Raw genomic sequence first — 16684 nt, 5'->3', positions numbered from 1 at the left:
TTTTCTGTTTGTTCTTTTTTTTTTGCATGGGCAGGCACCGGGAATCAAATCCAGGTCTCTGGCACGGCAGGTAAGAACTCTGCCACTGAGCCACAATCATACCACCTAGGAGTGCCCTCATTTTTGGATCCAAGTTCAAATCTAAAAAGTAAGCATAAGGAGTTTCAATTTTTCTCCTTGCAGGATTCTAATGGTGGCAAAATAAAAAGATCAGGGAGAAAATGGTAAAGAAAATTTAGGTCCAAGGCATCAAATTCATTCAGAAGCTAAAAGTAAGCCTTACTTAAATCAGTGTAAGTTAAAAGAAAAACTCTCCTTTGGGTTAAAATTAAATTAAATTAAAACTATTTGTCCTTTAGGGACGGCTATTTCCTACACAGCAATATTGAGACCTCATTTTAAATAATATGTATTGCTACGTAAAATAAAATTAGAATCAATATTGATTTAAGTAACATATGAAAAGAGAATCAAATAAGGAAAATGAGAGCTCCAAAAAGACTGTTTTCTGGGGAAAAGATTTTTTCAGAGACCACGTTAGCAAAGAAATTTGGGAAGCAGTTGTGAATTTCAGATTCAGAAACTCTTGGACTGGATAAAGAATGAACATAAAGGAACAAGTAATAGTTATCTCACTGCCTGTATCATTTCCCTACAACACAAACCGATACAAATACACACATATACACTCTGACATTCAAAGGGGGCATAATACATAATAATGGTAAAGAAAAAGGAAGGAAATCTGTGGAGAACTTCTTCTGTTTGCCTAATTTCAGCAAATCAGCCAGAAAATGGGCAGCACTGGTCCTCTCTGAAGACCAGCAATAACTAACACTCATATCAAAGAAATGATAAAGAAGGCAATCCACAAACTGTCAGCATTTAAAGTGTCACCTTTCAAAGCTCAGGGTTATCATAACATATGATCTGAAAGGCAAAAAGATCCCAGGGTGCCACCAGCCCATCTCATTAGCCAGGACTGTCTGGTATCTGAGGGTAGACAGAAAATGTAATTCAGAAGCAAAGAAAATGGCTTTAAATGGCTCTTGTGAAATGAGTTATAGAGCAACATAAAATAGCAAAGATTATTCCAAAATGCAAGGTTGTAAAATGTTTATTCAGAGTCAAAGAGAACAACTGTGCAAAATGATAAGCAAGGGCAACATCGCTGCAACCCAGGCAGGGAGAGGAGTAGGGAGTAGAGAAGGCAACCCAGCAGGACCACAATGTTTAAAACTTTTTATTGTATCTTAATTAAAATGAGGCTGGATCTATGAAAGCAAGTTTCATTTGTTTTTTGAAACCAGGCTCAGGAAAAATTCTTGTAATTCCTAAACCCTGTTGTGGTACAACAATAGCAATAAACATGGATGTGAAAAGGCAGGAATAGAATTAGGAAAATTAGCGAATTAATGACTTTTCCTAATGAATAATATTGCACTTTTACCCTTTCTTTTGTTAATTGTTGTATCCTCTGAAGATTCTCGTGTAGCTAAATTTCAACCTTAAAATATAAATTGAAGCGCCCATAACTGCCTGAAGTCATCTCACCCCATTCCATCTCAATCAGAAAGAGAAACTACTCCTTACTTGATTTTCAAAATCATTGTTATTAAACTGTAAAGTTTCTTAAGGTCAGAGAAAATGCTTAAACACCGAATTTACTTTTGCACTCCCCAAATTCCCAGCATATTACCCAGCACAAAGTCGTTCAACAAATAGATACTTTATGAAACGAGAAACAATCGAGCAGAAGAACCGAGGAAGAAAAATAGCAAGTGTGTTACATGCGGCAGCCAGGTCCTCCACAAGGCAGGTCTGGCTGACTGCCTTCTTCATTCTAATTTTTATATTTTCATCTTGGTACATTTCTCTCCTCTTTCCTCACTGTGCTCTCATTAGACATAGAAGCTGTATCTTGTTCATATGTGTATCTAGGCATGGCGCTGGGCCAGGTACAGAAGAGGCTGCTTAAAGACTGTGGAAGACATGAATGAACGCGCCCGGCTACTTAAGCTGCTTTGGAGAAAAACACTAATAATCCTATGAGCATTTAATGAGACTAAAAATCTGACATAAAACTCAATTTGTTCTGTTCCAAAGGTTGGTACAGAAACATTCCGACATGAAACATGCTCTCCAAAAACTGTATTATGATTTTATATGGGTGTCCCTACAGAAAAGAGAGGCAACACAGTGCTGCCACTGGGAGTGCAGGCCACTGCATTAGTTGTTGACTGTCGATTTGTTAATGAACACTTCTTGACTTCCTTATATATGAAATGAGAGCGCTGGATGGAATCAGACTTCACAAAAACATGTTAAGAACAGATACCTTAAAAAATAAATACCTTAATATTAACAACAAATATATGTTTAGAAAAGATAAAAGCAGAGCCACTCCGGTCAGTTGAAATAGGCATGATACTTGTGGGAGGCACAACTCAGCACCCCCGCCCCCACCCTCTATCTCCCTCTAACCCTAAAGCTCCAAGGAACCCAGTTAGAAAACCAATGAATTAAAAACCTCTAAGGTCCCTTCCAGTTATATTACCCATGATTCTAAAATGGGATTTCTTTTAAGGTTCTAAAATCAACAACAAGATCTCTCTCATGCTAAGTATACATTATCCCACAAATTCTGCAGCATCAATGTCTTTCCTTGACTATTTTCAAATCACAAGATTGTAGGCTGGATCTTTTAAGAAGTGCAGTTCCTTGCGTCATCATTCTTCTTATAGCGCTTTATAAAGCTTTTGTTACATGTAATCAACGTGCTCAGTAAAGGAAGAGATAAAAGGTCAAATCTAGACTTGTCTCATTTCCTCTAAGAGCTTACAATCTAATGGAAAACTCCTACAAATAACTACAATGACAAGTAGAAATTGATGGTGTCAATAGATAAAGTGAAATGGAAGTTCAAGGGCTGAGGTTATTTCTGGTTGGTAAGATCAGTAAATATTTCATAAAACAAGTGTTATATGAGTTGGTCTTTAAAAGATGGGTAGGCTTTGAACACAAAAGAATAGTTAGATGACCCATGAATTGTGGTCGATTCATGAACACCAGCAACAAGGCAGGAGACCATGGGACACACACAAAGAACTGTCCTTGGCAGCTGCTTAGATGAAATATGTGAAGACAAACAATGGGGAACAAAATAGATTACCGACAGAATGTACAGAGCCTTACTTAAGTTTCATTTCAGAGCAGAAGAGGCACCTGTTAAAAGGCAAAAAGTTAGGATTGCTTGAACTCAGTCCATAGCAGCAGGAATGGAGAGAAGGCACTGTTTGGAGTTATTTCCACAGCAGTGGATCTGGTGATGTGGGAGGAGTTAAAGATGACATAAAAGCGTAATTCTAAGGTAAACAGAAAAAGCTGGTGCTATTAATAGATATGGAGAACACAGAATAAAGTTTGGAGAAAGAGGAGTGTCAAGGGCTAGTAAAAAAGGCATTTAAGTAGAAATGACTAGCAGGAAACTGCAAAAAGAGAACTGAAACTTGTGAAGGAGGTATGAGCTGTGCATATTATACACCTATACACACACCTATCTAGGAAGCATTCTTTCAGAGATAGCAGTTGAAGTTTTAAGAATTGATGAGATTGCTAAGAAAGAGATGATGGTGAAACATGGCAATTCAACATGCTGATCTTTGGGAGGTACCAACATTAATAAGAGGAAAATGAATAAGAAGAAGTATGGTTAGAGAGGTAAAAGGATAACTGGAAAAGCTTAGTGTCTTATATAATATTATGTACATCCATATTTATCAAAGAAAAAAGCCTAGTTCCTGAGCTGAAGGATCAAAGAAATTAATATACAGTATTTCCTAAACTGCGTTCCACACAATGGTAGTTTCTACAGATGTTAAAAGGTGCTTTAGGAACAGAAAAAGGACTCATCGATCATAAAAGTTTGGGTTGTCCCTTATCTCCCATGGAAATTCAAAATGTATATCAGGTTGTCAAACACTGGACAATACTACAGTAGAGAAATCAGTTTAATTCTGTTTAAGCTAGAATTTACTCTAAAATTTATCTTACCCATAAACCCTTTCTGTATTGTAGCCTCTAGATAAAGGTGTCATCTTTCCACTGCAAGCCAGGTTGATTTACACTGATATATGGGAAAATTCAGAAATTCTTAGAATACTAAAACTGGAAATTATATTGGGTGATCATATCACCCAGACCTTTGATCTTACAGGTGAAGGTAGTTAATTTTCTTCACATTGATAATTATATAGTAGGTGATAAGAATAAACGTGGCTATGTAAGCAAATAGATGAAGAGAAATAAAAAAGAAAAAGGCAAGACAAATTAGAGCTTCAATATTAGCTCCAATTTGAGAGATAACTTGCTTTATACTGAGTTTTTAAAACATTTCTAAGTGTCATCCTGAGGGTTGCATGAAGCTCAATAATTGTTCCATCTTACAGAAGAGGAAACTGAGTCCTAGAGGTTAAGTAGGTCAAAGTGACCAGGCTAGTAAATGGCAGAGATGGAACGTAAACCCAGATCTGCCTGACTCTAGAGGTGGGCTCCTAAATATAATGCTCTTTTGACTTGATAAGAGTGCCAAAGAAGAATCTGGTTTTTGGGTAAACTTCACAACCCTCCATCTCTAGATGGGGCCCAAGATAAAGCTTTCTTGCACTAAATTCCCATTATACTGTGAATATAAATAAAACCTATTTTAATAAATCCAATATATAAAGAAACTAGACTTAGAAAACAGGTCCTCAGGAGTATATTTATTTGCTTTGTAAAATAACTTTCTAAAGACTCCTCAAAATATTCTCTCCCCTACTGTGACTATATTTATAATTATCTCATTTTATTATTTTCTCTAAAGTGCATATTCTGCATAAGTCTGCCTTTAATATTTCAATAAGATTCTAACTTTTCTAGGAAACCCACACTCATTCATGAGAGAAAAGCTGAAAGAAAAATGATCACTTTAGTTTTCAGACCATGAATTATTTTTTTTTCTTTTTTGGACTGTGTAGTACAGAAAATTTAAGTTTTGGACAAAATAAACATCTCTTCCTTTTGGTCCATGTCACACAGAAGGTGAAGTTCTAAAATGCAGACAATATCACCCTTCACCCTGTATTCTAATTTACCTTAGTCCCAACCAGATCAACTTCATTCTTATGGCTAATTGAAGTCTGGTCTCTTTTTCAGCATCTTTAACAGTTGCTGTATGGAGTAATGCTGTCTTTCAGAGCTGCAGAAGTCTAACTCCGAGCCTTAGGTATCGTACAGGTACCCACAGTTTCAGGGAAATACAAGGTTATACACATAGAGCACAGCATTTCAGAATTTAGAAATAACACTTAAAGCTCAAGAATAAGTGACTGCTGTAAGAGTTTACAATCTAGGCCCTAATTTTAAGTTATTTTCTAAAAGAGATCGCACAATATTTGTCCTTCCATTTTTTTAATAATGAGTTTCCCTTGAAATGATGCATTGTTTTCAAAAGTCTCACCATGTCCAAACATACACACATATAAGCCATTATATATACATGCAAATATTAACATTTTAACCTCAACTGTTGGATCCCTAATTTAAAATTGTACCATCTGACCCCATAATTAGTAGAAACAGTTCAAGTGGTACTGATTTCTTTTATTCATTGCAGTATATATATATATATATATACACGAAATGTAATCATTACTAAACTGCTTCCCCTCAGATTTTAGATAAAAGAGCAAGGCATTACTCAACTTATAGCTGTGCAAACGAGTTCATTACAGAGTGCTGTATTAGATCATATGATAGAAAAACATTATTAATACTTAATATAAGTGAAAATAAAAAAAGAAATTCACCCATAATATTAAAAACACATTTTGACCTAATTTCTTGGCAATGTAATTAAAAATTTAATAAAAGTTCTTCCCTAACAAATGCTTTAAATTAAATTCTTAACTACTATATTTATTAGTGAAAATTTAACAAGAGTGATATTGTTGTTCTACAGAGAGGTGTAACTTTTAATAGTATATCTTAAGATATGTACACTGAAACACTACATTTTACTGTTAAATAGGTTCAGGAAACACTACAAACTCTAATTCTCTCTTGGAGAATGACAATATACATGGACATAATATAAAGCTCTTAGATGTTCTGCAGTTAAAAAAATTAAGTTTAATCATTATTTATCAAGCTTATCAGTCTACAGAATCTTTTGTTCTTTGCATAACATCTATCAATATCTTTGTGTAATTAATGATATAGGGTTAGAAAACAGTGATCTATGCTGATGGGAAAAGCAGCAAATTAAAATAATTTGTATTGGACTTAGGAATATATGTAACCTACCAGCAGATTTTCTTTAAGAATACTTTATTTTCATTTTTTATTAGAGAAATTGTAGGTTTACAGAAATATCATGCAGACAATACAGAGTTCTCATATATCCACCTTGATTTTTAACATTTTGCATTAGTGTCGTACCTTTGTTACACTGATAAGAGAGTATTATTAACTACGGTCCATAGTTTACGTTAGGGTTGCTTTTTGTTGTTGTTAATTTTATTCTAGCAACATATACGCCATCTAAAATTTCCCCCAAACCACATTCAGATACATAATTCAGAGGTATTAATTACATTCACAATACTGCATTACTATTATCACTAAACGGTACCAAAACTTTTCGTCAACCCAAATAGAAAGTCTGCACCAAGTAAGAATTAACTCTTCATTCCCTACTCCCACCCCGACCCCTGATAACCTGTATTCTAGTTTTTGACTACGAATTTGCAGAAAAAACTAACACAGCAAACAGATTAAAAGCAGAATAGAAGCATGCTGAGTACTAAGGAAAGGACACAGGAATAACTTAGAGATAAAGACATTCTTTGGGTTTTATACAAAGTAGGTAAGACACTTGGCATAAAATGAGAACTTGCATTGCATATTTAATCTTTCTTTAGGCTCACCACCAATGCATAAACAGAGACTAGAAGAACAAGCCATTCATTTATTAAAAGACTAATAACGAGATACTTACACTGCCCATTCAAGCTTCTCATTCTTGATTGAGTTGTACAGGGCCTGCAAAGAGAGAAAACAAGATGGAATTATTCTTTCATTCTGGTCCACCTTTTGAATTCAGCAAATGATCAAAGCAAAAAGCTTGTGAGTCAACAAGCAACTCCTTCACAACCAGACCATCTTAACAGAATAAGCCTGGAGTCCCTTGTCGATCATCCTGTTGGCTCTGCAGAAGTGAGGAATACATAGGTACACAGGTGAGGCAAAATGAGCAGGGAAGAAGTAGTACTTCATGCAACAAAGAGACAATGTAAAAAAAGGTCTGTCATAAATAAGGCATACAATGCTGTATGTCATATTTGCAAGATATGATTAAAAGTAGACCATGGATTATACTTTCTGTATTCAAAACATGATCTTGTAGTTTTCGCTAATTTGAACACTGGGCTACTTAGACCTATTTCATTAATGGGATAAATATACCTTTTTATGGCAACTTATGAGTAAGTTATGTGGAAGGAAGACTGAAGTTAGATATAGAAAGCCATCTTAAAATAATTTTAGAGTTGCTATGAACAATCAGCTTAAGCAGCTTTTATCACTCTAATGTCAGAGGGCTTCGCTGGTGTGTGTGTGTGTGTGTGTGTGTGTGTGTGTGTGTGTGTGTGTGTGTGTGTGTGTGTGTGTGTGTGTGTGTGTGTGTGTGTGTGGTGGAGGTATAGAGAGCTTCTTTAGAGCCTTGATAATAATGACAGTGAAGTCGATATTAGATTCCCTGTGTGTGTGTGTGTGTGTGTGTGTGTGTGTGTGTGTGTGTGTGTGTGGTGGAGGTATAGAGAGCTTCTTTAGAGCCTTGATAATAATGACAGTGAAGTCGATATTAGATTCCCTTCCTGATCCTTCCTAGCTCTGGCATCCTTACATGGAAGCCACTTGCAATCAACACGTTCCACTAAAACAATTCCCCAAGAAAGCTACTCCATATTTCTATTTTTTTAAATGTTGAGTAAGATCTTAAAGAAAACACGAATGCACTTCTGAGGTATAAAGCCACAACAGAAAAGAATAACCATGTACATAATAACATTAGGATAATGTTGGAACATTTTTCTTCGAAGAAGGAAGTGGACCTATTAAAACTTGAATGCTCAGCAAAGGTTTCATTTGCTTTGAGATAGAGAAAGGGAATTCAGATGATGTTCCACCCCTCATCTTACAAATGAAGTGAAAGAAGGTCCAGAAAGTTGCCCAAGCTACGGAGAAGAGGTAGAACTATCACGTCTTCTGCCTCCTATGTTTGACCAAGTATAGAAGTATAGGGGCAGTATACATGTAGGTAAACAGGGCACACACGGATCATGAATTATCTTTTCAATCAAACACTTTCAAATCCAGTACAATGTATTTAAGAGGCAGATTTTATATTTAAGATTCAATAATGAATGCATCCTTAGCCAGCATCTTAAACTATGTGGCAGTACTCTTATGTGCTATAATAGTCAATTTAACTATTGGATAATTATGGCAACTAATAAAAATTATACACATTTTATCATATCAGGATGGTAATGCATGTATTCTCAAATACAAAAATGCTGGAACATCAAATAAAAAGATAAACCAAGATTAAAGGCCACACTATAAACCAGGAATTCTTTTTGACGAACTCAAATTTACTGAAGAACTATGACAACCTATGATACACCTAATGTCTGATGAAGTGGAGCATCTATAGAGGTGCAAAGAATAAAAATCTAACTCAAACCTCAGGTGACTCTTGCTGGATAAATGCCTTTTAAATGGATCCTATTACCTGCGTGAACCATTTTGAACCCACAAGTAATAGTGGGCTGAGAAAATGTAGTTGAAAATCGATCATCAAATGTCCTCTACGTATACTGTCATATTTAATAGTACCCAAAGGAATTTAACAATATCGTGAAGGTTAAAAAAAAATTGTAAGGGTAGATAGCTGAAAATGAAATTTTCTAGATATTTAATTCTTCCCTAGAACAAATTTTTTTTCACACTATTTTTTGCTCTTAAGAATATTTTGCTTAAAGAGATACTGAGTTCTAAATTGGAAAATTCTTGCTATTCACCAGCTGTCTTAACAAAAATCTATTGTAAAGTAGCTTGTTAAATACACTTGCCATATTGCGGGTCAAATCCTCTCCTTATATATATATATATATATATGATACACAATAGGTTTCCTATTGTAACATGAAAAACCTAAACTAAAAGATATAGATGTTATCCCTTTCCTTTTCATTTGCAAGATTACAAAGTGATTTTCCTAAAATTTATTCAGTGTTCTATGATGAGCCATTGTTTTCTGAATAAAAGGGAGACACTTTGCAAATGCACCAACAACCACATGTACTTATCACAACTTTCTATCCTTTTATCTATTTAATTGAATTATGAATTGAATTCCTTTGATTCTTTTTTATTTCTAGCCCAACAGTCATCGCTTCCTTTTGTTTGAAGTCTAAGACCCCAATGCCCATAACTTCAGTCTTGTTAGTATCTTCAACTTTGTTTCACTGTCATTCTAAGGTAACTGAAAAGATAGATCACAACCCTTAGCCAATCCCACTCTTTGATTTCTTCACATATAATCCTGATATCATTTAAGGTTTCTTTAGTTTCAAACACCAAAAATTGAACTCTATGGGAGAAATGTATTAGTTTATGTAACCAAATCATAAAAAGGTCTGGATAAGCTGGCCTCATGGATGACTAGATGTAGGGATTTAAAACTCTCCTGTCTTTTCTCAACTCTTCTCATCTTTTCCACTCCCAAGCATTTCCAGTCCTTGTTTCACTCTAATGTGGGCCTTCTCCACTTATGCAAGAAATATGCCCACAACAAGAAATACCCATTCACGTGTTTCTGCCTCTCGATAAGAGGTAAAAAACAACAAAAGCAGTTCTTTCGCCCAGCTCCAGTTTGAAAAGTTCCAGGTAAGGATTCCAACTGGTATGGTTTGGGCCACCTCTCCTTTCTCATGGACTAATCCATGTGGCTGTGTAACCAAGAAATCAGGATTTAAGGAATGATTTTGATTGCTGAATATAGTTATTCCTTTTTGCTCTCTGGTTTATTGGAGTAGACAGGGAAATTCCTGAAATTTCTAAATTGCAATCCAGCTGCCTTGATCTACGATTACGATTGCACAGCCTTTATCTTCTGCCCCTGTGACTGTAAAAACCTTGTGACTAACCTTCATTTGTACCCACTTATCCAGTTTTTCAACTTGAGAGTCTTGTAATCACTAAAGATAGCCCCTAACGTTTTTTAATGAAGGGCCTTGGGTCAGCCAAGAACTAACCCACCCCATGTACAAAGTTATCTTGATAACTGAGACTGAATCTAACAAAAATGGACCTGCTTGGCATGTACAGTAGCTTAAACTTTAACCTACAAGTCAGCTATACCTCATTGTACCATTTTCTTACACACATTCTATGACTAAGTATGCAATCAATCTCTGCATGCTCAATAATTACATCACCTCTAATTACATCATCTGAGGCCACTGTGCTCATTATCCTAAACCCTGCCCATATTTTTCTCTAATAAAACTATCAGAACTACCACAGTTCAGGGAGACAATTTTGGGCTGATAGGCCATCTGCTCCCCTACTATGCACCTAGTAATAAACTCTTTCTCTCTTTGAAACTCCAGTGTCTCAGGAATTGGTTACTGAGCATCGGAGCAAAAGAATTCAGTCTTTATCTGGTAAGAGCTGGGAAATGGGTCACAATGACTGGGCCCATCACTGATGTCAAAGGGCTTGAGGGTTCTACTAACGAGGAGAAGGCACTGATCACTGGGGTTATCCTCCGAAACATCAGTCTCCCCTATTTGTGTGTGACTAAGCGGACACCAAGAGAAAAATTAAACAATACCACAGATTAATGCCACTGAAGGAATATTCATCATCTCAAACTTCAGTAGAGCCTTCAGTCAATATCCTCTTTAACTTCATGCCAACTTTCCTAAATATCACTACTAGCATCAGCTTTTTCCTCTTTTCTTATGCTAAGAAAGAGGTGTCCCATCTACCTAAGGATCACCTCTCTCACCACACTCCTGATACCTTTCCTTCTTGTTGCATGTAGCCCCCTCTACTGACTTCTTTCCATCAGCTTTCAAACATGAGCAAGTCTCTCCCAATCCCTCTCTCCAATTTAATTATCATCCATTGTTCCGCAAACTCTCATTTCTAGCCAAGTTTGTGAAAGAAGTACCTGCAATTCTTATCTCCGTTTAATATTGTCTCATCAATTCCACTAAAATAACAGTAAATTTATCAGTTTCCCTCACGATATATGAAAAGTTTTTTTTAACCACTCTCACATCTCTTTAATCTTTCATTTCAGCAACACCGACTTCTCTAAACTACTGTTCTTCCTTATTTTCCATGATACAATGCATATGGCTCCTGAAATTTCTCCTGTCCTGGAGTAATCCTTCTTAATATCCTTGTAGGTTTGTCCTTCTTAACTTGTCCCTTAAATGCTGGTGATGGTGAGCCTAAGGGTTTATCTTCAGCCCATGTGAATGCCTATAAACTTCAGATTCAAATGTCACTTGAATTTGGATGTCCCAATCTTAGAAAAGAGGGCACGTAGACCTAATATTAAAAGTGCATTCTCAGTGGTGCACAGGTAGTTCAGTGGTAGAATGCTCACCTTCCATATGGGAGACCCGGTTTCAATTTCTGAACCATGCATCCATTCCCCAGTATCCAACCCTTCCCCCAAAAAAGAAGTGCATTCCCAACCTTAGTAAGTTGGCTTAGAAAAAATTTAATTTGGGCGATACAGAAACACTATACATACGGTCTAAGGGTGGGTAGTTTATAGTAATATACAACACACCCAAGTCAGACTCCTTAGGCTACCAGAATCTATCAATTGCGCCTGTCAAAACTCTTTTATATTCCTACCACACAATCAAGAGAGCTCCAGGTTAAAATCGTATTTGCTACCAATCTCATATAAGCTTTTAATAATGTCTCAAAACTATCTCTAATTTCCAATATTGTACACACCTTAATAATGTTTCAAAACTCTAATTTCCATCTAATCAAAAACAACAAAATGGAATTTCAGAGCTCAGAGGGCCCTTAGAGATCATGAAACAAATCCTTCCTTTTCATAGCTCAGGAAGATGAAACCCAATGTCAATAAACTTCCCTCAAGGTCCACCAGCTGGTTTTTTACAAAGTTTGACTTGAAAGTCATTTTTCTCTTCCTATTTAATATCAACCAACCGTATTTTCTACACTCAAGTCCCAACCTTACAGCACTGTATATATATCTAGCCCATGTGAAAAGATAACAGGGCTCATGTCTCTTTTAGAATGGATTAAAATAATGCAAGGCACTGTAATATTCTATCCTTAAAGGTTTCACTGTATACAAGAGCCACTGTTGCTACGACACATGCTTTAAGTGCCTTTGCCAATGAAAACGCCGTGTGTGATCTCTCATGCTCGGTCTTGCTTATGACTGAAGGTATTTTCCATATGAATGGCTGAAATTGGAGGCATGGTCCACAGCTCAGGAAAAATAATTTATCTATACCTGTGAGATAGGTTATCTGGCCTAGCTCCCTGATGGCAACGCTTGTGGGTAAACACTGTCATGGAAGATACCTACTTCCCTTTGGCCATGCATTGGTAGCTTGGAATCACTGGAGAAAGATTCCAAATCAACTTGAATGGGCCACATCAGCCTACATGACTTCTATGCAAGGAGGTGGCAGCAGGTGTGATAGGCTAAATAATGTAACCCCATCCATAGCCGAAGATGTCCATGCCCTAGTCCTGGAACCTGTGAATATAATTTACATATAAAAACATTTTGCAGATATGATTAATTTAAGGATCATGAGTTAGGGAGATTATCCTGGATTATCTCGATGGGCCCTAAATGCAATCACAAATTGTCCTTATAAGAGGGAAGTAGAAAGGGATTTCAGAAAAACAGTAGTAGTGAAGGCAAAGTGACCACAGAGGTAGAGATCAGAGTGATGCAAACACAAGCCAAGGACAGCTGTCAGCTTCCAGAAGCTGAACAGTTTCTCCGCTAGAGTTTCTTGAGGAAGCACAGCCCTGTCAACATCTTTATTTTAGCACAGTGAAACTGATTTCAGAATTCTGGTCTCTAGAATCACGAGAAAATAACTTTCTGTTCCTTTAAGCCACCAAGTTTGTGGTAATTTGTTGCAACAGTTATAGGGAAACTAATATACGAGGGTATATGTGGAGGGCAGATATCTAAACAAGGAATGATCATAGCCACAGGCTAATTTTCAGAAATTTTGCAGGGTCAGTCCTTAGACAGAATATTTTATTACAGGGGTCTCAATTGAAGATATGGGGATGCTCTGGAGAATCAGCAAGTAATTTTTAAAAATTGATTTTTGCGCCCTGCCCAAGATGTACTGAATCAGACTTTTTGGTTGATGAATCTGCGTATAAAGAATTTCAGATATTCCACAGGTGACTGATACGAACACTTGGTTAAAAATCATTGCTTTGTAAGTTTATCAGTCTTTTCTCTAACTGAAATACCTGTAACTTAACCCCAGGAGCTGGATAACAATCAAATACCTTTACTGAAATCAAACAGGTAGAATGATCCTTCAAATTTGAATTTCATAATTTGCAAGAAAGTGAGAGCAAAGTAAGTTGCTTAAATTACAAAGATCAAGGTTACTTGGTCTAAATTTATTTTTAAGTCTTTGTTCCTCACTTTTGACTGCTTCTCATCTAGATGATAAAATGCAATTTTATTCAAGGCTTAGTGCAGACACTGACTGCCCACACAAGGCTCTGTGAAGTTCTCCCCCATTATCATGCATTGTGTAACTATCATTCTCTCTCCAGAAGCTCACTTTGCACACTCCATGGAATTTGTGTATTTCAGTTTAATCATCTCTTCCCTAAATAATCAATGAATTATTTTTTTCCCTTTGCTCCTTGAATTGTTAGGGAAATGATGGAGGATAACATAGCTTCTGCTTTCCCTTAGTGAAACTAACAGTGACTATAATGAAATTTATAGCCAGGAGGAGTTATGCCACCCACACCAACATGGTTTTCTTTTTCAATTGTAACGCTGATTCATATACATCTTTGGTTCAAACATATTTTAAGTATAGAATTAAATGTCCACTACTCTGGCAGTGTTGTCAGAGAAAGACTGTGTTTAAAAGGATGTTAAAAAATTAATGGTAGGGCAGGCAACGGTGGCTCAGCGGCAGAGTTCTTGCCTGCCATGCCAGAGACCCGGGTTCGGTTCCCGGTGCCTGCCCATGCAAAATTATAATAACAATAATAATAATAATGATGATGATGATGATGATAAAATAGTTACCAAATATATTTCAAATTGGTTAGAAAAACTCAAGTTCCCTAAAGCAATGGTATTCAACTTTTCTTCTCTATGCGTCAAAATAATATTGAAAAACTGCATCATCTCTCATTAAAAGAAGCTTCCTCCAAACCAATGTTTTGAATTGATCCCGAGTTTGCTCCTCCCTCTTCCTTCCCTGTACAATGTACCAGATAAGACTGTGGTTGAGGGATGTGCCTTTCTTTTGTTAAGTGGCAGAACGCAACTGTCAGGCATAGGTGGAGGAGAAACAGTTTGAAGCTTTAATCACACAAATATTCCCAAGTAGAATCATCTTAGGAAGGAGTACATTCTGAAGTTGAGTTTCTGAAAATTTAAACCACATATATTTATGTACACACTGGAAAGTTTTCACATACCCAAGGTTGAAGACTATTATATTAAAAAACATTCACGAACAAATCTTGTGGACACTCATTTCTTTAAACTCTAATTCACACTGACAGAATATGCTCAATATAAAACCTATCTTGAATTTGGTTTGTTTTTTACCACACCTCTGGTTAGATGTTTTAGTTTTTGGAGTGCATCTACGAAGTAAAATAGAGCCCAATTTGTACTGAACAATAAATTTAACCTGATTTTATGGTGCGCTTACAAACCTAGCCAGTTATTGCGAAAACACCTAACCATTAAATGTTTGACTCCACTGTGTGGGGAGTACCAGCACAAATACATTAGGGACACTAAAAAGTTAATTTAAAAGCTCTTATCTTATTGAAAGCAAAGAAAGGGAATCTGAAGTTTAATTAGCATGCATGATTCATCCATGTGATAAACATTTCTGAGCATTTTCTACAGGCTAGGGCAACATTATGCTAGGTACAGAGGAATCCACTACGCCTTCAGGGAACTCTTACATAAAGAATGCAAAATGTGCTGCTACCCTTGACTAAACTTTACTAGTGAAGATTAGGCAGCTAAGAAAATTGACTAATTTTTTATTTCCTACTTACAATGTTCAAGATATTTTCACATATGGTATCCAATATATGACATTATGTCATATATTTCCTTTGGAAAAAAAATTAAATAGAAGAGAGAACAGATCCAATTTCATGATTAAAGAATATGAGGGAGGTGGGGACACCTAGCTCTTTTTGCAAATTTGCCCACTGAAAACAAGTCACTTGATTTACTTGGTCCTCATTTTCTTCATATGTAATATGAGAAAGCTGCATAAGATCTCTTTCTGACCCACCTCCAGATCACCATTCTATGATTCTACTTGGAAGAGACCACAGACATCATAGGGCCAAACTAGGTCTTCCCCTAGTCCCTTATCCCTTTCCCTGTATTTCCAACCAATATTTTTGCCAAGTTTATTGATTAGTAGCATTATTCCCTGCTCCTAAATCCCAGGGAAGGATGTCTGTCTGAATGAATGAAGGAATGTATATATTTTTAAACACATATGAACAAATATGAGAGAGAGAAAGAGGAATAGAGAGAGACTGCTTCTCTAGATGTGTGTGGGAGCAGGGGGGCTTGGGACTTGCCTAATTTCATCTTGTCAAGAGTTAAAATAGCCCAAACAACCATTTCTTCATTATTATTGAGAAAATTATGCTCTAAGGCTAGAAAATCATGGGTACAGCCAAAGACAATAATAATAAATGAGGACATCTGAAGAATTTGGTAAGCAGCTCTGGAGGTGCAGTGGACCAAACCTGAAAGTGAATAAAAATGAAATTTAAATTCTTTCTTATTAACACAATACTGCAAATTTTAGGATCCTCTTTGACACCTCAAATCACAATACCCATTGCTTTGGTTTGGTTTTATTGTTTGTTTGTTTCTGTGGATGTACGTATGTACTTTGGGGATGGATTTGGCCAATAAGGTATTATAAACACATCTCTAAAGTGTCCTTTTTTCACCTTAAGATTGTCTTCCATTTGATTGACTACTAGGTCTTAGAGAAAGTTTCTTAAACATGCTAGTATAAATAACACCATTCCAAATGTAAAGAAAACTTTAAACATTAAGCCAGAAACTTAATGCTAAACTAGAAACTAACAAAAATTTTAGGTCAAAAGATTTTTTTTTCACATGTTAAAACTGTAAAACTAATGAGTTACTTTGGATATCAAGTCCAAATGCTGGTCCAATAACAACAACCACAAAAAAAGATGGGGATTTATAAATTGAAATGTCTAGAGAAGCAGGTAGATAAGATAGCCCAGGAGAGACTCCAGGGAACTGGAGAAAAACAAATCTAAA

The 16684-nt window shown here is 36.2% G+C and overlaps 1 protein-coding gene across 14 annotated transcripts in view; it reads right to left on the bottom strand.

The window, feature by feature from the left end:
- PSD3 (pleckstrin and Sec7 domain containing 3) overlaps positions 1 to 16684 on the bottom strand; it is a 661802-nt gene that overhangs the window by 107406 nt on the left and 537712 nt on the right. For all 14 annotated transcript variants that reach the window (XR_013172375.1, XM_077152669.1, XM_077152668.1 and 11 more), the window contains one exon: positions 7040 to 7083. Coding sequence is in view for 13 of the 14 variants with exons in the window: in XM_077152669.1 (XP_077008784.1) it covers positions 7040 to 7083 (44 nt within the window). In the remaining variant the exon portion in view is untranslated. The remainder of the gene's footprint in view (positions 1 to 7039; positions 7084 to 16684) is intronic.

This window comes from Tamandua tetradactyla, chromosome 3, assembly GCF_023851605.1.
Source record: "Tamandua tetradactyla isolate mTamTet1 chromosome 3, mTamTet1.pri, whole genome shotgun sequence".
Classification (NCBI taxonomy): Eukaryota; Metazoa; Chordata; class Mammalia; order Pilosa; family Myrmecophagidae; genus Tamandua; species Tamandua tetradactyla.
This window is presented reverse-complemented; position numbering and strand designations above follow the sequence as displayed.